General features: G+C 48.1%; 11 protein-coding genes and 1 non-coding gene across 12 annotated transcripts; 5 read left to right on the top strand and 7 right to left on the bottom strand.

The window, feature by feature from the left end:
- Nucleotides 1-119: 119 nt before the first annotated feature.
- TERG_06603 (uncharacterized protein) lies at nucleotides 120-1,241 on the bottom strand. The gene is made up of 2 exons (XM_047748645.1): nucleotides 920-1,241; nucleotides 120-840 (listed from the first exon to the last, which is right to left on the bottom strand). The coding sequence occupies exons 1-2, from the start codon at nucleotides 1,059-1,061 to the stop codon at nucleotides 386-388; spliced, it is 597 nt and encodes a 198-aa protein (XP_047604632.1). The 5' UTR covers nucleotides 1,062-1,241; the 3' UTR covers nucleotides 120-385.
- Nucleotides 1,242-1,812: 571 nt separating this feature from the next.
- Nucleotides 1,813-5,001, bottom strand: TERG_06602 (uncharacterized protein; the record flags this gene model as incomplete). Its single annotated transcript, XM_047748644.1, has 6 exons — nucleotides 1,813-2,295; nucleotides 2,412-2,934; nucleotides 3,087-3,147; nucleotides 3,649-3,828; nucleotides 3,949-4,140; nucleotides 4,207-5,001. The coding sequence occupies 5 exons, from the start codon at nucleotides 4,999-5,001 to the stop codon at nucleotides 2,615-2,617; spliced, it is 1,548 nt and encodes a 515-aa protein (XP_047604631.1). The 3' UTR covers nucleotides 1,813-2,295; nucleotides 2,412-2,614.
- Nucleotides 5,002-5,955: 954 nt separating this feature from the next.
- TERG_06601 (uncharacterized protein) lies at nucleotides 5,956-7,822 on the top strand (the record flags this gene model as incomplete). Its single annotated transcript, XM_003232561.1, has 3 exons — nucleotides 5,956-6,030; nucleotides 6,208-7,563; nucleotides 7,679-7,822. The coding sequence occupies 3 exons, from the start codon at nucleotides 5,956-5,958 to the stop codon at nucleotides 7,820-7,822; spliced, it is 1,575 nt and encodes a 524-aa protein (XP_003232609.1).
- A 237-nt stretch (nucleotides 7,823-8,059) lies between these two features.
- On the bottom strand, nucleotides 8,060-9,251 carry TERG_06600 (uncharacterized protein; the record flags this gene model as incomplete). The annotated part of the gene is made up of 2 exons (XM_003232560.1): nucleotides 8,060-9,043; nucleotides 9,135-9,251. 2 exons carry the CDS (start codon nucleotides 9,249-9,251, stop codon nucleotides 8,060-8,062), a joined length of 1,101 nt encoding a protein of 366 aa, XP_003232608.1.
- A 297-nt stretch (nucleotides 9,252-9,548) lies between these two features.
- On the bottom strand, nucleotides 9,549-11,259 carry TERG_06599 (uncharacterized protein; the record flags this gene model as incomplete). Its single annotated transcript, XM_003232559.2, has 2 exons — nucleotides 9,549-10,187; nucleotides 10,255-11,259. The coding sequence occupies 2 exons, from the start codon at nucleotides 11,257-11,259 to the stop codon at nucleotides 9,549-9,551; spliced, it is 1,644 nt and encodes a 547-aa protein (XP_003232607.2).
- A 440-nt stretch (nucleotides 11,260-11,699) lies between these two features.
- On the top strand, nucleotides 11,700-11,771 carry TERG_10559. Its single transcript has one exon. It is a non-coding gene; the product is annotated as a tRNA-Ala (tRNA).
- Nucleotides 11,772-11,888: 117 nt separating this feature from the next.
- Nucleotides 11,889-13,157, top strand: TERG_06598 (uncharacterized protein). Its single transcript, XM_047748643.1, has one exon. The coding sequence runs from the start codon at nucleotides 12,330-12,332 to the stop codon at nucleotides 12,939-12,941; it is 612 nt and encodes a 203-aa protein (XP_047604630.1). The 5' UTR covers nucleotides 11,889-12,329; the 3' UTR covers nucleotides 12,942-13,157.
- A 62-nt stretch (nucleotides 13,158-13,219) lies between these two features.
- On the bottom strand, nucleotides 13,220-15,419 carry TERG_06597 (tRNA uridine 5-carboxymethylaminomethyl modification enzyme GidA). Its single transcript, XM_047748642.1, has one exon. The coding sequence runs from the start codon at nucleotides 15,117-15,119 to the stop codon at nucleotides 13,302-13,304; it is 1,818 nt and encodes a 605-aa protein (XP_047604629.1). The 5' UTR covers nucleotides 15,120-15,419; the 3' UTR covers nucleotides 13,220-13,301.
- A 338-nt stretch (nucleotides 15,420-15,757) lies between these two features.
- Nucleotides 15,758-16,420, top strand: TERG_06596 (uncharacterized protein; the record flags this gene model as incomplete). The annotated part of the gene is made up of 3 exons (XM_003232556.1): nucleotides 15,758-15,787; nucleotides 15,863-16,234; nucleotides 16,301-16,420. The coding sequence occupies 3 exons, from the start codon at nucleotides 15,758-15,760 to the stop codon at nucleotides 16,418-16,420; spliced, it is 522 nt and encodes a 173-aa protein (XP_003232604.1).
- A 161-nt stretch (nucleotides 16,421-16,581) lies between these two features.
- TERG_06595 (ERMES complex subunit MMM1) lies at nucleotides 16,582-18,138 on the bottom strand (the record flags this gene model as incomplete). Its single annotated transcript, XM_003232555.2, has 3 exons — nucleotides 16,582-17,968; nucleotides 18,022-18,049; nucleotides 18,123-18,138. The coding sequence occupies 3 exons, from the start codon at nucleotides 18,136-18,138 to the stop codon at nucleotides 16,582-16,584; spliced, it is 1,431 nt and encodes a 476-aa protein (XP_003232603.1).
- Nucleotides 18,139-18,544: 406 nt separating this feature from the next.
- On the top strand, nucleotides 18,545-19,503 carry TERG_06594 (uncharacterized protein; the record flags this gene model as incomplete). The annotated part of the gene is made up of 1 exon (XM_003232554.2): nucleotides 18,545-19,503. One exon carries the CDS (start codon nucleotides 18,545-18,547, stop codon nucleotides 19,415-19,417), a length of 873 nt encoding a protein of 290 aa, XP_003232602.2. The 3' UTR covers nucleotides 19,418-19,503.
- Nucleotides 19,504-19,506: 3 nt separating this feature from the next.
- Nucleotides 19,507-20,886, bottom strand: TERG_06593 (uncharacterized protein). Its single transcript, XM_003232553.2, has one exon. The coding sequence runs from the start codon at nucleotides 20,644-20,646 to the stop codon at nucleotides 19,594-19,596; it is 1,053 nt and encodes a 350-aa protein (XP_003232601.1). The 5' UTR covers nucleotides 20,647-20,886; the 3' UTR covers nucleotides 19,507-19,593.
- Nucleotides 20,887-20,897: the final 11 nt, after the last annotated feature.

Raw genomic sequence — 20,897 nt, 5'->3', positions numbered from 1 at the left:
GACAACTTTGCTTCTTCCTGGCTGTATCAGCTAGTAATAACTCTGGCTCCTATAGTCAAGTAAGGTATACTTTATAAGTATATATTCTCTGGTTGCTTTTTCCTGCTGGCGTTGCTTTTTTTTGGCTTCTGCTTGTTGCTTGTGAAGGAGGCGAATAAAATAGAATAAAAGATGGGATGGGATGGGCAAGGCCAGAAGAGAGTTAAGTTACACTTCCAGTCCAGTCCATGGCCAGGGAGTCGGCGTCGTGGAGTTAACCTAGTTGAAGCTGGATGTTGATATAGATGTGATATCGATAGTCGATATCGATAGCAACAAGTGCTCAGTAGAGACGAGACAGAGAAGAATGCTCGTGCCGTCTTTGCCTGCCTTGCCCTCCACCCGCTTATCTCTCTCTCTGATAGGCCAGGCCAGCACGGTGGATGGTGGACGGTGGACGGTGGACGGTGGACGGTGGACGGTGGACGGTGGACGGTGGACGGTGGATGGCGGATGGCGGATGATGATTGATGATTGATGATTGATGATTGATGATGACAGCCAGGCCAGGGCGATGACGATGGGATGATGCGACGGCGGCGGCCGAGGTTAACAAGATGACAGCCTCTGACTTCATAACGGCCTTGCCTTTGGGCTGCCAGGGATGCCGCCTGAAGACGCCAGGCAGGCCAGGCAGGCCAGGCAGGCAGGCTTGCTGGTGGGCCGCTCTCTTCTCTCTGCTGAAGGCGTCTGCATACATAGGACTGTGACCAGCCGTCTCCGCTGGTACCCGTAGTACTGTCAGTAGACTGTCAGACAGCTGGACAGCAAGATAGACAGCAGAGAAGTCGAGATAGAGATCTGACATGCTTGAGAGGATCAGCCGAAAGTCAAGAGAAGCTCAGAGTTAGGGACGAGGACGATGAAGAAGAAGACCTACAGCCAGGCGGGTGGACGGATGGACGGATGGTCCCCCTGGCCTCGACTTCTTCGTCTTCCGTCTTCGTCTTCATCTTCATCTTCTTTCTTGTCCTCGTCCTGTCTTCTTCCTCTCCTCCATCTTTCCCCTTGTCCTTGTCCATCCCTGTCCCCTATCCCTGCCCTCTAAGTGATGTCTGTCCTTGTCTGCATATTCTTAGCAGCAAGAGTTAAGTCCATCCTGACGCTCATCCCCGTCCCATCCCTGTCCCTGATGCGCCTTTTTTTTTCTTCGCTTTTTCGCTTGCTGGCTCGTGGAGAACGGCCGACGGAATACGAGGATGGCTTTCTTCTGCTAAAAGCCCAGAACCTTTCTGCTCCTCTGGAAGAAGATGACGAGTTTGAAGATTTCCCGGTAGACTTCAAACTTCCTGACTTTCTCGCCGTGGCCATGGCTGTGGAGTGCGGTCAGACCTCATTCTCTCTCTCTCTTTCTGTCTGTCTGTCTGTTCAGTTTGCTCTGGTTGGTGGTTGGTCGACGGTCGAGGTTGGGCTGTTTCAGCCTGTCTGCTGCTCTCCTGGGGGGGTTGATACTAACAGACAGACTAATGCATGCACGGCGAAAGAGGGAAAAGGTCAAGAAAAGAAAGCCTTGCTGGTTGTCGATGTGTCTGTCTCTGGCTATCTCTCAGGATTCTTCGGAGGTTTGGCTGACGGGCAGATACGAGTTACGCCGTGCAAGATGAGATACTTAGAACATACATACTCCGTTCCTGGTACTCCGTAGATGTATAATTTGCATTTGACCCTAAGTATACTTAACTTCTTCAGATGGAGCACACTCAAGGTGCATGTGGTTTATAGTTCTTTTTTTAACTAATAATGGATCAGCGGGAGGGCGTGAACCCGTTGGGACACGACAGTCAGTATTTTATTATTATTATTATTATTACGCTTTACTCTGTTGCACCTTAGAGCCCATCCCATGCATCGATGCTTATCCTCTGCAGGATGCAAAAAGAGGGTTAAGGTAGATACCGCAGAAAAGCGTGCTGGAGTCGGTGAGCCATGCATTAAATCGTTGCTCTCTAACTCTTGTCTAAGTAGATATCCTGCATCTTCTACTTGGTAGCGTCACTGTGGAAGTGCTCGAGGTAGAACCACGGCTGCTCGTCCTCTGCGTATTCTCGGCCAGGCTCCTGCATCGGCACAGGCACCGCCGCCCTGAACGTCTGGCTCAGCTCTGCCTCTGGTGCTGCTCCTGCTGCTGCTGATGCTGCTGATGCTCCTCTTTGCGTGCCGTCCTCCCCTCTGCCCACGGGGACCACAACGCCACTTTCCCAGTTTCGGCAATTGAGCTTGGCCTGCTTCGTCTTGCGGTCAATCACCAGCCGTCCCCTAGGCCCTTCGTTAGCGAGGCAGCCACTTTTACTCACTCTCACACCCTCCCCCCCCCCAAAACGCAACAGTAGTACGGAGTACCAGCGACAGTAACAAGTAACAGTAGCACTTACCAGGCGCTCTCGGATAGGTTTGCGCTGCCCACATACGCCCATCCAGCGCAGTCGGCGCTCCTAGACTCTCCCTTTCGGGCCTCCCCTTCTGGCCGGGCATACAGTACCTAACACAAACAGCCCACATGTAAGTAACTTGGTGGCAGGACAGGGGTTGCTTGAGTAAATCAACACGCTAGTAAGAGCAGAAGTCGCAGTAGTACTTAACTAGTGGTGGACATGGATGTTGCATTTTTACTTACCTTACTGTGCATCAACAGCCCCTCTCTCACGCTGCGGTTATCCCGCATGACGTCTCTGGGAAACATCGGAGAGTTATACCATTTCGACATCAGGCACAGCGTCCCTGCTGCCGATACGCCGCCCCGGCTGCTGCGGACGGTCTCTCGCGACGGAAAGTACACCTTCATCCGCCCTGTCCAGTCATCATCGCCTCTACCACTCCTCTTGCTGCTCTGGTTGCTCTTGTTGCTACTCCGGGTGTTCCCCGCTCGTGCGGATAGCTGTTTCGTCCCGTTGTCGCCTACAACGTGTCAGGCTCATGCATACATCTCAACTTCCTCCCTCTCTCTCTCTCTCTCTCTCTCTCTCTCTCTCTGCCAACCACAAAAAAAAAAAAAAAAAAAAAAACCTGCGCGCATATCAAAGGAAATCACGGGCATATTGTGTACTTACCCTGCGCCGACCAGTACAGATTCTGGAGGAAAGTCGCCGTTAGCGAACCCACAGAGGATGTCTAGGACACGTCAGTCAAGTCAGTCCAAGTCGCGCCATTTTTCAATCTGCCTCGTTGCTCTCCTCCCATCATTTTGACAACCTACAATGTAGTCCAGCTTCAAGGGCCGCGACGTCGCCAAACCCAATGATTTAACCGCCGTGCCGAGCCCGCAGTGTCCAGTGCGCTCGTATGAGCCTGAGCCTATATGCGAACCACCTCTGGTCGCGGATCATTAAAGAAAAAAGTCAACAACCGCAAGTTAAGTTAAAATATAGTCTCGTCGCTTTTTGTTTTTGGTCGCAGAAACACCAGAGAGCCAGCAGCAGCAGCAGCAGCAAGCAGCGAGAGAGAGAGAGTTAGAGTTCACAAAAATAGAATTTAAGGTGCTGGAGAAAATCAAAATCAAAAAATAAAAAAAAAAAAAAAGTTAAGGTATTTAAGCAACGTAGCTTAACAACCCCAAAGCAAAAGGAAAAAAATAAAAACAAAAAAAGGAAGAAAAAAAAAAAAAAAAAGAACCCACATGGAATGCACGAAAGCATATTTAGCCGTCTTGCTAAAATCATACTGGAGCATCTTGTCTATGATCTTCTCGTTCAACGTCGACGCTCGAAGAAAGTAAACGAGCTCGTCCCGGAATGGCGTCGTGTCGTTGACGGTCTCGTTGGCCTTGCGAGGCAGATCGATCAGAAATAGCATCTTAAAATCGTAAAATAAAAGAAGATTAACAAATGTTCCAGTTAGCTGGGGGGAGACAAATCTATATCCTATACTCCGTAGAAGTAAAAGGTAGAGAGAGATAGACTTCGCCTTGCTTACATTCTCCATCACGCCGCCTTTCTCTCCCCAGTCGTACGGATCCAGGTTCGCGCTGGGTATCACAATGCGCAGGTGGTTGGCATGGAAAAGCAGCATCAGCTTAGAGTGCATGCAGTTCACCTCCCCGTCCATCGGCGGGAAACACAGCCGTATCCTCGACATCGATGCAGTCTCTCGCAGCAGCTGTGCTCGCTGCACAGTTGGTTATATCAGCCAATGTACTCAGGATTGTCAATTCGACTGTGCTGGCTTGCTTACCCTTTCCTCTCCCTTGGCCCCCATGATAAATAGAAACCGCGTGCTCGGGTTGGTAAACTTCATCAACAGCCAGTCCATGTCCCACAGGAACGAGCTAAGCACCGCCAGCTCCAGGTCAGACGGCTGCAACACTTCTTCAAGCTTGATGTCGTCCTTTCTCTCACACCGAAAAGCCCAGGTCTTCTTCACCGCACCCTCTGGGAACTGTATAGTCGGCTCTGTAGATGGCACTCCAGGCGCAGATTTTGCCGCCACCGTAGCTGTAGCTGGGGGTATGGATGATATCTTGGCAGAAGACGAAGAACTCTCAGACGGCGGCTCACGTCTTGACGCCTTCAACGGCCGTGCAGCTGGTAAAGCTAAAGCAGAGCCATCTTCTCCTGTCTTTCTCTTCTTCGCCAGCCTGGCTAGTCGTTCTTCTTCCATCTTCTTCCTATCAAAGCCCGCTATCCACGCTGAAGCCGTCTTCTTTGGTTCAGGGGTAGCCGTAGCTTTTCCCGCCTCTAGAGCGTCAACATCAATCGTTTCATGCTCTGGACCACGCCCCGATTGCAGAGAAAGCTGAATAGCCCTCTTCAACTCTGCATCAGAGTCATCGTCTCCTGCCTCTTCTTCTTCTTCTTCTTCTTCTGCTGCTGCTGCTGCTGCTTTTCCAGCCCGTCGCGCCGCCGACGCGTCCCCATCTGAATCCCCAGTAAGATCAACAATCGAAGAGTTACGCCGCTGTAAATTCGTCTGAGATCTTACTGCGTCTCTCAACGAGGCGTCAATCGCAGCCTGCAGGTCATGGTCCATGATGCCTGATCCGTGGGACCAGGCAAGCAGAGGAAGCCGTGGATGTGTCCTCTCAGGACCCAAACGCGGTCCAAACGCCTCGGAGTTGACCACGGATCGAGATGACGGAAATGGCCTGGACTCCCAAGAATGATAAGAATAGTAACAAGAAGAAGGCAAAGATGCTGCTGCTGCTCTCGTTCTCGCTCCAGCACTCTTAAAATTCAATAGACTGGCTGGATATTGGCTGAAACGGGTGGATATTACTGCTCGAGCGCGGTTGATATCCGATGCAGTCCCAAGTTACGAGGCCTGGGGTAAAAGTGGCATCCACATGGGCCTGAACTCACCTGTCCACCGGTTCAGTGGTGGTTCAGGAAAACGGCCAGCCAGTAACAAGCTCCAATCGCAAATATTGTCATCGCATTTATGACGCCGTCCTCTCCCTGGTGTTTGTTGTTTCTGTCTCTGCCGAGCTCGTTCAAAGACCGAGAGAAACCCCCTGGCGCAGGAAGATCTTCTAGGCCTTTCTGGCTAGACTAGGTATAGGTAGGTAATGTGAGTATCACGTGAAATAAATTACGATAAAATACCGATGGCGACCTGCAGAAAAGGGAATTCGCCATACGTTATCGATACGGCCATAAATTACGTCTATCAAGAACTGGGAAGTTACACCCGCCAAAATAGCTGATATACATGAATTCTTTCCTTCCCACACGATCTACAGGCAGGAAAACATGAGCTGGCTGGAAGGCGAACCATGGTTAGGCTCGAAACCAGCCTGCTTGCGCAAAAACTGCCACTTTAGACTTCTCGTAGCCTCTTCCGTAGCCTTCTCGGGAAGGACATGGAGCAACCAGACGCAAAAGACAGATGCCAAAAAAAATACCTGCCGGCAGGGCTGACATAATTATATACGTATCTTTCTCACGTTCAACCTTGTGCTCTCGCGCGTTGGATAAGGTGTCAGGAATGGCCTCGAAACACTCCTCGAAAGAGGACCACAGGCTGAAGGTCCTGGTGGTGGGTGCAGGTGCTGCTGGGATGGTGAGTGTCCCTTCGCTCGTTCCGGGGGCCTCCTTGTTTTTGAGACCCAGCCAGGTTTAATGGTTTATTACCATACCTGTTGTCTCTGCCAGCAGAAAAAAAAAAAAAAAAAAAAAAAAAAAAAAAAAAAAAAAAAAACCATGGAGCATGAGTGAATAATAACCAAGTGTGCTGTAGTCATGCGCCGCAACCCTCGCGAAAGAACCGGACAAGTTCGAAGTGACCCTGCTCGAAAAGGACAACGTGCCAGGCGGACAGGCAAAGTCCATCGCCATCGACAAGGCCAAATTCGGCACGGACTGGGTCAATATCGGGGCCCAGGGTGGCCCGGGGATATTCAGGCACACGTACAACTTCTTCCGGGAATATGGACACGAGCCACAGGAGACCACCCTGCAGTTCGCATTTGGCAAGGGAAGGGACAACTTCTGGACAAATGCCTTTCCAACCTCTGTCGTGCAGGAACATGCGGAGGAGATACGGAAATTCGGGGAACTGCTCACGAGAGTCCGCCAGTATTCCTTGCTCTGGCATCTCCCGCTAAAGGCCTTCTTGCGCATCTTCGGCTTCTCAAAAGAGTTTGGAAACAAGATTATCTATCCCGCAACCTCCATCTTCTTCGGTATGGGCAATCAGGGCCGTGATGTGCCATGTGGGCTCTACCAGGGCCTCTTTGAAGACCCTGATATAAAATTCTGTTCCTATGACATGTCGACACTCGTGCCCTTCGACCACTCCGTATATGCATATCCAAATATGAGTCGTTTTTATCTGGACTGGGCAGAAGGTCTCCGCACAAAGGGGGTCAATATCCGATTCAATACCCAGGTCGTGAAGGTTTTCCAGAGAAACAAGAAAGGTATCATAGTGGAAACCCGCCGGATCGATTCAGACCACAGGATCGGAGATAGCGGTATTAAGAACAGGACCCTGTCGGAATCTTATGACAAGATCGTCTTTTGCATTCCGGGGGACCAGGCAAAGGACCTACTAGGCGATCTGGCAACGTGGCGGGAGAAGATGGTCTTGGGGACAACCCAATGGTGCAAGGACCTGACCATTACCCATTCTGACCATGCCTACTTTCAGAGAAAGTTCGAGGTCCATTACCGGGATGAGATATGCGGTGAAGCCCAGACGCTCGAAGACAAGGAACATATCAAAGTTGCAAAGGGGGAACAGGGCGTCGCATCCAGATTTCAGCCATCCTATTTTACATTCTCATACCAAGCACGGCCAGAGAAGATGGAAGTAAGATACGACTGCACACGATTCCAGTACCAGTTCCGGAACCCAAACGGTACTGATGACCCTTTGCCACCGTTCGAAGACCACATATTCCAAAGCCACTTCATAGACGAGAAAATGCGGCATGTATGGACTGTAGACCTTATCGATCAGGAGAAAATAATCGAGCAAAAGTGGTGGCACCAGCTCTCCCACAGATGGCAACACTTTGCGAAACTCGTGCCAGCCATGAAGTTTCTGAACGGAAGAAATGATACCTTCTATGCAGGCTCCTGGACCTATACGGTAAGTACCCATGTTTCTCTTTCAAGAAGAAAAAAAAGACAAAAAAAAAGAGCACAGCCTATATGTTCTGTCACAGAGTATCCGCTAATATGTCATTTTTTTTTTTTTTTTTCAGAATTTGCACGAAGTAGCTGTAATATCTGGTACAGCAGCGGCATATCGCCTAGGAGCCCGTTATGACAAAATTGACGACGTTGCTGATAAAGTATTCGCCTATTTCCTCAAGATATCTCATGGCGTACGCTTCAAAAGGAAGTAACTCTCGCATAACAATGAACCAAAGATAAAAATGCACAGGGAAATGTGGCATAAATAGGGAGTTAAGATATTGCAACACGGATAAATCGGTGTTTTTATGTTTAATGGTGTCACATTTCCACGATTGGGGGTAGGTGTTGGAGCATAAAGGATCCGGCATGGCTGGTGGTTATGATAGATCCTGGAGTGGAAAAGGTGGCAGGCGTGGGAATGTCTGATAACTCGAGGCGTTTGTTCTTTAATCCGTTACCTGTATATCATTAGATGCCAATTGATCGTCTGCTTCTTTTGTCGCCGAGTCCCCTTCAGTCCTGGTGGAAGGATTTGCCTGTGGTGGCTGATCGGGAGGAGGAAAATTCAGATGCTTCCAATCCTCTATCTCCTCTGTAACACATTTCAGCCTGTCTCTAATGCTCTCTACCGCATATGTGCCCAGTAGCAGCCTCAATGGCGGATAAGAACAGTGGCCCAGCTGCCACACAAGCTCTGCAGATTTCACTGCACTTGTAGGCAGTTTGTCACCCAGCCATTGCAAAATACGTCTCGCATGCGCCGTGGGAGCTGTGACTCCGCTGTACGGCTCACTAGCCGGTTTTATCATAAAATGCCCAAAGGCGGGCAGCGGCGAGGTGAGGTAATTCGATGCATTCTCAGGCATTCCAGGTATCAAGTCATTATCGTCACGACGTATGTGGCCCGGCAAAACAAGCGTGCACTTGATATTGAAACAGTCGACTTCATATAACATGCTCTCAATCAGTCCTTCGACCGCATACTTCGAAGCGCAATAGGGTCCTAACCCAGGAACCCCCAGTGCGCCCGAAGTCGAGCTGAAAATGATATATCTCCCTGCTCCGCGTTCCCGGAAATGTGGCAGGGCCAATTGCACGAGGTTCAGCGTGCCCATGAAGTTAGTTTCAAACTGATTTCGTATATCGTACTCTTCCTGGTCCTCGCATGCCCCAATCACACCGTAACCAGAGCAGTTGGCTACAATATCTATTCGGCCCCAATGAGCAATTGTCCGGTCAATAGCTGCTTTGACCGTCTCTCTGGTGCGGACATCACACAGTAGACCGAGACAATTCTTATTTTCTTGTTGAAGACGTCCCATGCTCTCGGGAGACGTTTCGAATGTACGGCCAACAGCTGCAACGAGGTCGTTGTGGCCGAGGGCCGACTTCACCACTGAACGGCCAATATGGCCTGTTGCGCCAAATATCTATATACCAGGCGTTATTACGCATCAAATATGGCAGACAAACATATCCATAGTTTCGTAAAATATGCGAGATATTGCGGAGTCTACCTACCAGCCATACGAGTTGCTTTGGAGGATTCTGGGGCCCAGGAGGGTTCGTAGTGGAAGGCAACCGTAGCCCAGAGTCCCGCGTGGTTACGCCGGGCGATGTATGAGTTTGTGAGTCCATCGTTTAAGAATGTAGGTTGTGCAATTGCCGACTTCTCAGCAGATAAGTCGAGTGTGAAGTGGTTTGAGGTCTTCCTGATGACTGCATGACGATGTTCCCTGTGTTTCAATTCAATTCAATCAAGCTTTTAAGATTTCTTGGCATCCTTTTTTTTTTTTTTTTTTTTTGGCACCTGTGGCAAGCAGAAAGCGGTAAACAAGATAGATCTGCCTATATAAAGAACGCCTTGAATCGTCGATATACACTCTTCAATATAGCGATAAAGAAAATTCGTCAGATAGTTAAAAGCAATGCAAGTTATCGGTTAATTTCAGCTCGTAATCGCCCCGCCGCTGTTGTTGGTGGAGGCTCAGGCCAGTTGCCTACAGCATCTTCCACTTCGTCTAAGAAAGTGGTGCTGTTGTGAATGCAAGTCCCACCAAGGACTACCCGAATTCCAGGAGAGCTAGCGTTGACTTGGGCAACCATCTTTGCTTCTTCATAGGTCACTCCTCCGACCATAAAGATTATTATATCTTGTGGTTTGTCCCGGGTGTGCCCACCACCTTCGAGGAAAGGGTACTGAAGCTCCTTTAGTCTGCCCTTTATCAGGTTTTGAAGAGTAGCCTCTAAGCGTGGAGAATGCTGGGTATATACGTTTTCTACACCCTTCAGCCCCTTGAATCGATCACGAGCCCCGGTTAAGAAGGAGGCTGACTCGAATAGGTCTGAGAACCCACCAGCAACTGGCGGCGCTTGCAAGGAATTGTGGTATGCTAAGAGCTTAGGGATAATGTTAATTTTATGCAGAGGTACATTTCCGGCGGCGGTGAGGAGATCAAGAAGAACTGGAAGTGTATTTGAAGGTTGCTTTTCGTAACGAATGGCGTAAAGAGCAACAAGACGCAATTTATTCTCCACAGTTACGGTAGGGGACTGGATAAATCTTTGGAGGGACTAGCAGATAAAAAGTAAGCGTGTCTGCACGAAGAAAATACAATGGAACACAAGCTAGAGCACCAACCTTGAGATCATTTGCATGATTATCGTTGCAAGCTAAGCTTTGTTCTAGCTCGCTGACATTTAATAAGTCATGTTCCCCGATATTCCTACTCAACTCCCCTACAAGGGCCACATGCTTGCTCACGTTCCCAGAAAGCTTTCGAAACTCCGGATAATCCTCAACAAACCGTTTCATATCAGAGATAGATTCAATGTTCATATTGGTTTTTGTCCTGGACTGGTACTGTTCGACGTATTCCTTAATATTACCACCAAGGTCACCAAAATTCTGATACATATTCTTTTTAAAGAAGGGATCTTGGTCCTGAGCAATAACAATCTCTTTTAGTTCTGGACGAATATCTGGGACCTCACTAAGATCAACTCGACCATTGGTAATTCCCAGTAATTCATGTACCATAGCCTGGTATGTCCATTGGGTCAATAGAGGGGTTATGGGATCATCTCGGCGATCAAGGATAAGTAAAATCGGGGGTGTATCTGGCTTCCTGAAATTGAATAGTTGATCTTCCTGCGTAAGTTGGTACCTAACTTCCGTGGCAAGTTTCTTCGCCATCAGACTGTTTTTCTCATATCGTATCAAGGGAGTCTTCTTCAAGGACAATAATAGCGCAATTACACCTTCAGTGGTCCGCTGCAGGGCATCTGAATTCCAGAGGTCAGGGGAGTGGCTCCAGATCCGCTGTCCAGGGAAACCGACATTGAGATGGCATAGATCCGGGTTAACCACCAGAAAATCGGCAAAATGCTCTTGTACTGATTTCACAACCTCATGATCGTCCGCCTCTGCCAGCCTTTCCAATGATGACTTGCGAACAATATTGCTGAAATAGATATAGTATTCTCCGTATTTGGGCGCTCGTAGCTCGTCAATGAGAAATTGTATAGAGTCTGGAGAAGGGCGGACGAAGCAGAGACATCTGAGATGCCTCATGCGCTCGCGGGATTGGTTGTCAAGCCGGTCGATAAGATACACTTCATGGTTAAGGAGAGCAGACTGCGTCATGGCTGTCGACACGATAGGTAACTATACAACCAGTTAGATCAATTTTTTTCAAGAAAAAAAGGGTCGCGTCTCCCACGGTCTCACTATCAAGAAGCAGTATCTTCATTTTCGAGGAGGAGTTCGTGCCGGCCGTATCTCCAGTGGTCACCATCTTAGAGATGTAACCGGAGACCGCAGAGAAGACGTCCATGGTGGTGCGTCGGTATAACAAACTGAACAGCTAACGGAAAGATTGAGCTGCAGGCAGCAGCCTCGTAGAATATACCAAGTAATAGCTGGTCTCCGAGCTACTGTTGAGCTATCGCAAAGCTGGCTTTTGCATGGCTGCTTCTAACTAAACGTTTTCGCTCTTGTTGCACTTCTCATAATAAGAAGCTAGCTTGCGTCTCTTCCGAAGGAACCCTGTTCATGATCACATAGTCATGTGATTACATGAAAAGGGGCTGTTGGTTTAGTGGTATAATACCCCCTTAGCATGGGGGTGGTCCAGGGTTCGATTCCCTGACAGTCCATTTTTTTTTCTTACTATCTTTCTCCAGCTGTATTATTGGAGGTGTCTTTTTTACGTATATTATTTATTATATTTATTAATTTTATATTTCTTTAAACATTTTGTATATATTAATTATGATGTGTGCCCTTGATGTAGAAAAATAAGGGGTAGCTGGTAACTATTGATGGTTAACCATTCAAATCCTGTAAATGAGGGGCATTGCATATTGCATAATTAGGAAACAATAGATCTCGATTGATCGATATCAACAGACTACAGAAGAGAGGCCCGAGAAATGAATAGAAGTGAAATCGCATATCTTTTATCTGTCAGTTCCTCTTCCTAAGTCTATCAGTATGCTGAGTGTGTAGAAATACATTGAGCTCTCGCCGTTTCTTTTAACAGAAGGAGACATTAAATCGTTGGGCTAGAACGATGAGGAATATATACCATATACCTGGCAAGATATTAAAGATGTCATAGGTAGCTTAGCTCTGTTACTGTTACTCCTTTCGAGCAATATTTTGTATAGAGTATTAAGTCACTGACACAGAGACATGCTGAAGCCGAGGGAGACATGTCTGTCTTGAACCGGGCACCGTCAGACCTCAGAAACTACATTCTCTGGGTTAGAGAGACAAGAAACAAAAACGACTCGGTCATTGGATTTCTACTGCGGGAACGTCTTCTCTGGAAAAAGAAGGCTCAACCTGAACAGGTTGAAGACTCCAATGACACCCAGGCGTCAACTGGCCTGGAATTTGAATACCAGGACGAAACTCCGTTTGCTCATCCAGCTGATTACAAAATTCTCCGCAATGACTGGCCGTACGGACTCGAACATAACATCGTGCATCTGGTTGTCTGGCTTAAGACTCGGATCCCAGTTGAAGAGGACGGTCAGGGTGGCCCAACCGCAGAGTCACGCAAGCTTATTGAAGACTTTGTCGACAGGACATTCACCCAGAAAATTGTCGAGAGACACAGAGAGGTAAACGGGAGTTGTCCAAATAACATCAAGGAAGAAAAGGTGATGTGGTTTAAGAACAAGAAGAAATGGCAGACCGTTGCTAGCATTGAACATATCCACGTCATTCTTCAAGATGTTGACGACGATTTGGTTGTGGGTTGGACGGGACAGACATCAATGGATATCACAGCCAGGTCCTATGTATGGAATGGGCAGTAAATGCTGAATACCTTAACCACCGCTAGAATAGAGAGCCGGTGTATCGAATATAGAGATTATTACAGTGTGGTTACTAGTACATTGTTAGAAAGGGTTGAAGGAGCGTCGTAAAATATCTAACTTCATATCTGCTATCGCAATAAGAACGCCATGTACCGCACATCTATGCCAAAGTATGCACCCCAAAAAATATAATACAAAGTAAGTTAAAAATACAAAGTAAGTTAAAAATACAAAGTAAGTTAAAAATACAAAGTAAGTTAAAAATACAAAGTAAGTTAAAAATACAAAGTAAGTTAAAATGACACGCTAGAAGGGGGACACATATGTGTCCATGGTTATATAGAAACAACAGTACAATCAGAGTGAGGAGGCTGTAGCTGTGCTTGCGTCCCGGTCAGCAATACTGCAAGCGGATTCGTCCTTCCTAAGTTCTAGCAACCTCAACTTGCGAACATGCATGAGCAGCTTCAGAGCGCCCACAGGGGTCACCCCTTCAACACGGCGGGCCATACCAATGCTCACCGGCCGCACCTTTTCTAAAACCTGGCGTTCCTCCGTGCTCAAGCCGAGCATGGTGCTGTAATCAATGTCTGGAGGGAGCAGCATACCTTCATCCCGCTCAAACAGGAGAGCGGTTGCTTCCTGCCGTTTAGTGTAGGGGGCATATCGGCCTTCAATGGCCATTCGCGATTTGATTTCCGAAGAAAATGAAGAAAGTGAGTGAATGGTACCAGGCGCAGACTCAATATGTGGGATAACATCGTCAAGTGAAACTCCATTATGTGACAAAAGTTCAAAGGCAGACCTGACGGAGGAATCTGTGCGGACGGGGAACCCTTTACGTGCCCAGAGAGTGGAGGGGTGTTTCGTGTTTTCAAGGAGTGCCTGTAGATAAGACATCTGCTCTTTCGTCTGGTTAAATTGACGCCAGCGCTTAGCAGATACAACACCAGCAGCCCGGCCCCTCGCTGTTAAGCGTAAATCTGCATTATCTGAACGGGTCGAAATGCGGTATTCACTTCGAGTGGTAAACATCCGGTACGGTTCAGAGACTCCCTTGGTAATAAGATCGTCTATCATAATGCCAATGAAACCGTCTGCACGGGAAAGAGTCATCGGGGGTTTTGACTGGGAAGCTAGGCCTGCATTGATTCCCGCAATGATACCCTGTGCAGCAGCTTCTTCATAGCCAGTCGTGCCATTTATCTGACCCGCGAGATACAGCCCGCTGATAAGCTTGGTTTCGAGGGTAGGACGTAATGATCTAGGATCGACATAATCATACTCCACTCCATAGCCAGGTTGAAGCATGGTGACATTTTCCAGCCCACGAACGGTTCGCAGCATCTTTTCCTGAGCGTCCGCTGGAATGGTCATGGAAATCCCGTTAGGGTAAATCACATCATTTGGTGCAAGCCCTTCTGGCTCTAACCATATCATATGTCTCGGTTTGTCTTTGAATCTAATGATTTTTGACTCAAGAGAAGGACAGTAACGCGGGCCATTGACAGTTTCGCGGATATGAATAGACTTGTTCAAGTTCTCGCGCACTACTGCGTGAGATGCTTCATTGGTGTGAGCTGCCCAGCAACTCAATTGGCCTTTATCCCCAATCTGCACGGAATCATTGAGATAAGAAAAGGGGCTTGGAGGGGAATCGCCTGGCTGGACTTCAAGCGTGCTGAAATCAATAGTCTTGCGGTCTAATCTAGGTGGTGTCCCCGTCTTGAGACGGCCGAGTTGGAAGCCCGCCTCTCGCAGGGACTTGCTTAGGCCAAATGTAGCTGCTTCACCCATGCGACCTGATGGAAAGACATCCAATCCGATATGTATCTCTCCCCCAAGAAAAGTCCCCGTCGTAATTATTACTTTCCCAGTAGGTATCACCTCTCCCGATTCCAATCGGACACCTATAATCTCGCCCTGGGACCCATTCAAGCTTGTCATATTCTCCTTTGATATAACTATATCAGCAACCTTCCCCTCCACAATGCTAAGCCCAGGTGTGTTGGTTAATTCTTCAAGCATATATTTCTTGTAGAGTGCGCGATCGATTTGAGCTCGTGGACCCCATACTGCCGGTCCTTTGGATCTGTTAAGTATTCGAAACTGGATTCCTGCTTTGTCGACCGTCCTTCCTGCTACTCCGTCAAGTGCATCAATTTCTCGGATCATCGTCCCCTTTCCTATCCCACCGAAACTGGGATTGCATGAGCACACACCGATGTCTGAGCGGGAGGGCGTTACTAGAGCGGTTCTTGCGCCGGACCGAGCCGCAGCGGCGCATGCTTCAGACCCAGCGTGTCCACCTCCGACGACTATAACATCATAAGGCCTTTAGGAAAAAAGCTATATTAGTACCCCGGTGTCGAATGGAGAATATGCAGAACATACCGAGTGCTCTCTCGTATTGTCGCAAAACCCCGTCGAGAGGGTATATAGGTCGGAGGTATTATACGTAGGCGAGGAAACGCCCCGGGCACCCGCGCCCTGATCATTGTGGTGCTTAACGGTATGTGAACCGCGCTTTCGCTCAGAAAATAACGATCATTGAATAACCATTCAACTGCGCCTTCGTTGATATAAAATTTGCCGGAAGAACAGAATGAGATAGTTATGCCAAGCCGGAGTTGTGAAAGCCTAACTAAGCAGGGGCCAATCATTATTGCCGTAACTCGGTCTTTCACTTCCACCCTCGAGGGAGGAGCTGAAGGACGTAGATCAAAGATATCGCCATGTCAGCATCGTCACTCATTAACAGGGCCCTATAAATTTATACTGCTGCCTCTCTGAGCCCATCGGCTAGACTCAGCATGAGAGCGTATTTGTTCGACGACGCTGAGGTATGACTTCCATTGCTGCTTGCTTGCTCACCCACCCCCCACCTTCGATCGCAACTGACAGCCCCGTCACGATAGGGCGACCAGCGCGCACCTCATGACTCAGGCCATGCTGTTGACACAGACTACCTCGCTAGAATAGGTGTTTTATATAAGAAATGCCCTTCAGTTGACGATGTCAACGCCCTGGCTTCGGAGCGGGGTTATAAGAATCGCGATGAGATAACAGTCTCTCCCGAGAAGATGGGTGCAGTCTACGAGGAAAAAGTGAAGTCATTCTTCGATGAGCACCTTCATGAAGATGAGGAGATTAGGTACATCCTGGATGGCGAAGGATATTTTGATGTTCGCAGCAGAGACGACAAGTGGGTGCGAATCAAAGTTGAGAAGGAGGACCTACTTATCTTACCTGCTGGGATATACCATCGCTTCACGACGGGAGAGAGCAACGTAAGTTATGTAGCTCTTTAATATCTATAGAAGTCTGCAATTTTAACTTGATGATTCTGTGACTAGTATATCAAAGCAATGAGGTTGTTCCAGGATGAACCGAAATGGACGCCTTTGAACCGTGAACCAGCGCTTGATAACAATTCGTTCAGACAGAGTTATGTTGCTGCCCATGTGGAATCTTGAACGCCACAGTCTTTTTCAAACACCGGTATTCCCAACTCTCAGATCCAAATCTGAAGTGGAAAAGATGGTATATCGTCTCTAAATAATATGCACTTGAAATGTATTATTCTAATAGTAACTTCATTTTGTACTGTTCATTTCCAATAAACGTGTCAGAACAGTCATGCTATAGCAGATGTGCCTGGCAATGATCCGGGTATCCTAAACTGCTCACCAGATGTTGGCTGTGGGTGGCCATCACCGTGAGGCAAATTTTCATAATTGTCTGCCGTAGACTGACCCCCTCCATTACCCCGCCGATTCCTCAGTCCGTCCATATTTAGGTCCCTGGACGTCTGTGATCCATCACGGTTGGCATTAACAGGAGTGAACCCACTTTGTGCAGCCTTGGCTTCGGGATCATCCGAGTCGACAGAGACAGCATCATGGTCTTCTTGCGCCCGAACACCAGTACGACCCATCCGTGGCCATATCCCAGGTAAGGCAACTAGTTGAACGCGGGGTTCTACTACGCGGTCCTCAAACCACGACTGAACTCGTGCTTCTACGAGTTGCGCAACCTTGGGGACATCCTGGAGTCTGCTCCGTGACCCAATGAGCGATCTAACGGAAATGTCTAAGCGGTAGTCAGGTAGAAAAGAAAATGCAAGGCTTGTTTTGGGTATTCCCGACCGGACTCCATCCTTGCTACTAGGCCTTCCGGGGTCCTCTTGTCCAGGCCGGGTTTCATTCCGGCCCTCTGAATGAGGCGGTGGGTTAGAACTGCTCTCAGATGTTGTACCAGGGCTAGGAACAAATGATATGCATAAGGTTCCGGAAAAGCGTACAACGGATACTGATAAAGCAACCGGTAGGACGGCGGAAGCTGGCTTCGGGTAGTTCAATAGCAAGTTAGTCTCAATCGCGAGTGACAAGTTGTCGTCGCTTAAATCAACATCCATCAATGCCTGTAGCCTTCCCCCATCTGAATTTGGATCGTCAACAGCAATAACACGGCAGTTGCTGAATATAGGGAACTCTTCGCCGATTGAAATATCTGTTACATTAATCCGGTCAATCCATGATGGTTTCTTTTCCACGTTGTTTAGCGTCTCTGTAAGAGAGTCAAGAATTGACGACGTGGGCGAATCTTTGAGTAAATATGCAGTTTGTCGGTACTGTGCGATCAACTGAGCAATCAAAACATTAAACCAATCCAATGATTCTGGCTGATGAGTAGAATGATGGAGACGATTCCGACCATTTTTCTGGAAATTGGTAGGGATGGCATTGTAGTAAGTTTTTCGGAGGATAGACTTGGTGTTTGTGGACGACGAGGGAACAGGACGCAAGACGTTTGATGAGGCCGATTCTTTTAACGACCTTGAAGCTGCATCTCGAAATAGTGTACTGTTGGCAGAATATGATCGTTTACGAGGTGCCGCTCGCTGCGATATGCCTCTTGAGGACGAGGAAGGGGCTTCACCAAATATGAAGAACTTGATAAACGCGCCTATCAGCAGGACAACAGACAGTTGGCCAAGCAGTAGGCCTTGCGTAAACGACAGCCTGGCCAATAAGTTTAACCTGTGGACTTGATGAAAACGAGCGGACGAACTCACGAATGCTGCGGAGGTGGGCAGGAGGCATCTAAAAAGAAAGGAATAATGGCGATTAGTTCATGAGACAGGTTAACACAATCATACTTTTAAGATTGACCTACTTTCTGAACTGGACATTGTAGCTACGTGTTCCACCTTACCTCGCCCATTTTCTTCCGTCTTGCACGGCGCACAGGGCCTGGGTGCTGAAGAATATATTGTTGCTTCAGTAGTTTTTATTTGCGGGTGAAATCCACGTTTTATGTGGAAGTTGAATGGCATGGTCTGTGCTTTTAACTAACTAGTTAGTTATCAGATCGATCTTATCTCTTGGCACTCGGACTTCCCACTTCGTCATGCAACGTTATTTATGTTTCTGCCTGCAGAGAAGGCCACTTGTCCTTGACAGCAAGCAATTAGAATATAAATAGCTAGTCAAAGCGGACTATATGGGACCCTGACGAGCCACGAATAGTTTCCCAGATGCGAAACAGGCCTCTCGCGGACTTACTTATTGTTTCACAGCCCAGCTGCAGGAATGGCAATGTTTGCCGCAGTGACTTGTCTAGTTGCGCTATCAGCCCTCCTCCAACCTGTAGCCTCTTACGGCAATAACAAGTCCCCTTCAAAGAACGCAGTCCTTCTATCAGACGTTCAAACCCTTACTTTCCACGCGAATCGCAAAACTACCCACCGTCGAGTCTCCGCGATACCCCAACTCAACTGTGTTGGACCATCTAAAGAAATATGCTCTCTCTACAAGCCAGATGTCATACGATGTTCCAACGAAGGATATGACTATGATGAAAATGATGTACAATGGACCTGTACAGCACAACTTCCTCCCGAATTCAAGCTTGGAGGGACAGAGGTAGTTTGCGAAGGTTATCGGAACTCCAACGATCCATGGATTCTTAAGGGCAGTTGCGGCGTGGAATATAGGCTTTTGCTTACTAGCATGGGAGAAAAACGGTACGGCCATATCCCCCACGATAGATACGGGTATGACGAATCAATATGGTCTACCCTTATCCGGATGGCTGTGTTTTTCGGTCTGTTCATGGCTGTTGTTAAGCTCCTTCAATACTGTACGGGTATACAAGGCCAGGGATGGGGAAGAAATGGTGCAGGAGGTGGTGGAGGAGGAGGCGGCGGCGGTGGATGGTGGCCTCCAGGGCCCCCGCCTCCATACGATTATCAGCAGCCTAGGTTCGCAAAGGATGATTGGCAATCGTGGAGACCGGGTTTCTGGACTGGTGCTTTGGGCGGTACTGCTGCAGGGTATGCAATGGGAAGAGGCTCACGAAGAGGAGGAGATAATACCTTCAGGTCTGGCAGCAATAATGCCGCCTCGGGACCTTCATTTTCTTCATCAACAAGGGAAAGCACTGGGTTTGGAGGTACAAGGCGTCGCTGAGTTTGACTGAATAAACTAGGCATTTTTTGGATTGTAGAATATTATGAAAAAAGTTTGGATTCTGGCTCTGGACGCATAAACAGATCTTTAAGATAATACAATACTATTTACTAGAAAAATCATAATATGCTACAGAACTATATCGGAAGTTGAATCATTAGAAAGTGTAAGTCGGATTAATCATCGATAGATCCCAGAATCTCCTCCGTTCCTCCTCCGAACTTTGCCTTTTCAGCCTTCTTCTTTTCCCGTCGCCGCCGGGCCTCGTTAGATTCACCCTCAATACTAGGTAATACCTTGTCGCCCAGTTTCCCACCAGGGTTGCGGAGCTGTTCCTCACGTGCCATCTGTTCTTCAGCATGTTCACTTTCAATTCTCTTTTTCTCTTCATCAAGTTCTCGTTGTATAGCTCTAGGATCGTCGTAGACTGTATTCGTCATCTCCGAATAGGCTTCTAAATCAACTGGTTCCCTGGGACCAAGCAAGGTCCTCTTGATTCGTTCTGGTTCACGCCGTTCCTCGTTGGAAAATTTCAGTTTGATATGCCGCCTGGTTCGGCCTGGGAACATCTTGCTGATCATCATGAAATCTGTGCCAAACATCCGTAGTCCCTTATAGAATAAATCTGTCGCTGCCTCGTCCCAGGTCTCGAGCTTGGTCCGTTTCCCAAAAGAAGCAGCGTTTATGCGCCGAGTGAGCGGGTTTTCCTCAACTTCCTCCATATCATCTGCATTCCTGTCTGCGTCCGCATGACGATCGATCTGTAGCGAGGATGTGTCCAGCACAATCTCTCCGTTGACGATTCTCATTTGTGGACCAGTAACTTCGGCCGACGGGCGCATCTTCTTCTCGGCTGGTTTTGGGGTATCCGTGGAACTTCCCTTGGCAGACTGGCTCCCAGAACTACCGGCTTTTTTCCTTTCCTCTTTCTCTTTCTTCTTTCGAGCAATCTCAGCCCAGTCCATTGTTCTCAGCTCCATTTCACGCTTGGAGGTTTTGCCAGTGCGCAGGTCACGGCAGAGGTCGGACATCGTCACTACCGCAGAAACTATCTCGATTGATTCCGAGTTTTCTGGCGTCGATGCCCTCTTTCTTGACGTTCGCGGCTTCTTCTCGCGCACTGCATCTGCTACCACCTCTGCAGCCACATCCTCGGCTGCTCGTTTGCGCTTCGCCATCTTCTGGGGTGCTGTAGCGGTATCAGCCGTGGCTGCTGGTGGCTGTGCCATGATTTTATTCGTCCCTTGGTCAATGAAACTGACTTGTTGCAACGATGGCTGCTGTCCCTGTAGATGTATGATGTGACGATGATGTCGGTGTCGAAGTGTGGTGGGTTAAGCAGTCACAATAGATTGAGTGAACGGGTAAAGCTTATCTAATCATGCGATAAGCTTTTTATCTCTGGGCGGAATGCCAATATTTTTTCTTTTTCTTCTTTTTCAACATTTTTTTTCTTCCTTGCGACTCCACAGAAAATAAA

Source organism: Trichophyton rubrum, assembly GCF_000151425.1.
Source record: "Trichophyton rubrum CBS 118892 genomic scaffold supercont2.8, whole genome shotgun sequence".
Lineage (NCBI taxonomy): Eukaryota > Fungi > Ascomycota > Eurotiomycetes > Onygenales > Arthrodermataceae > Trichophyton > Trichophyton rubrum.
This window is presented reverse-complemented; position numbering and strand designations above follow the sequence as displayed.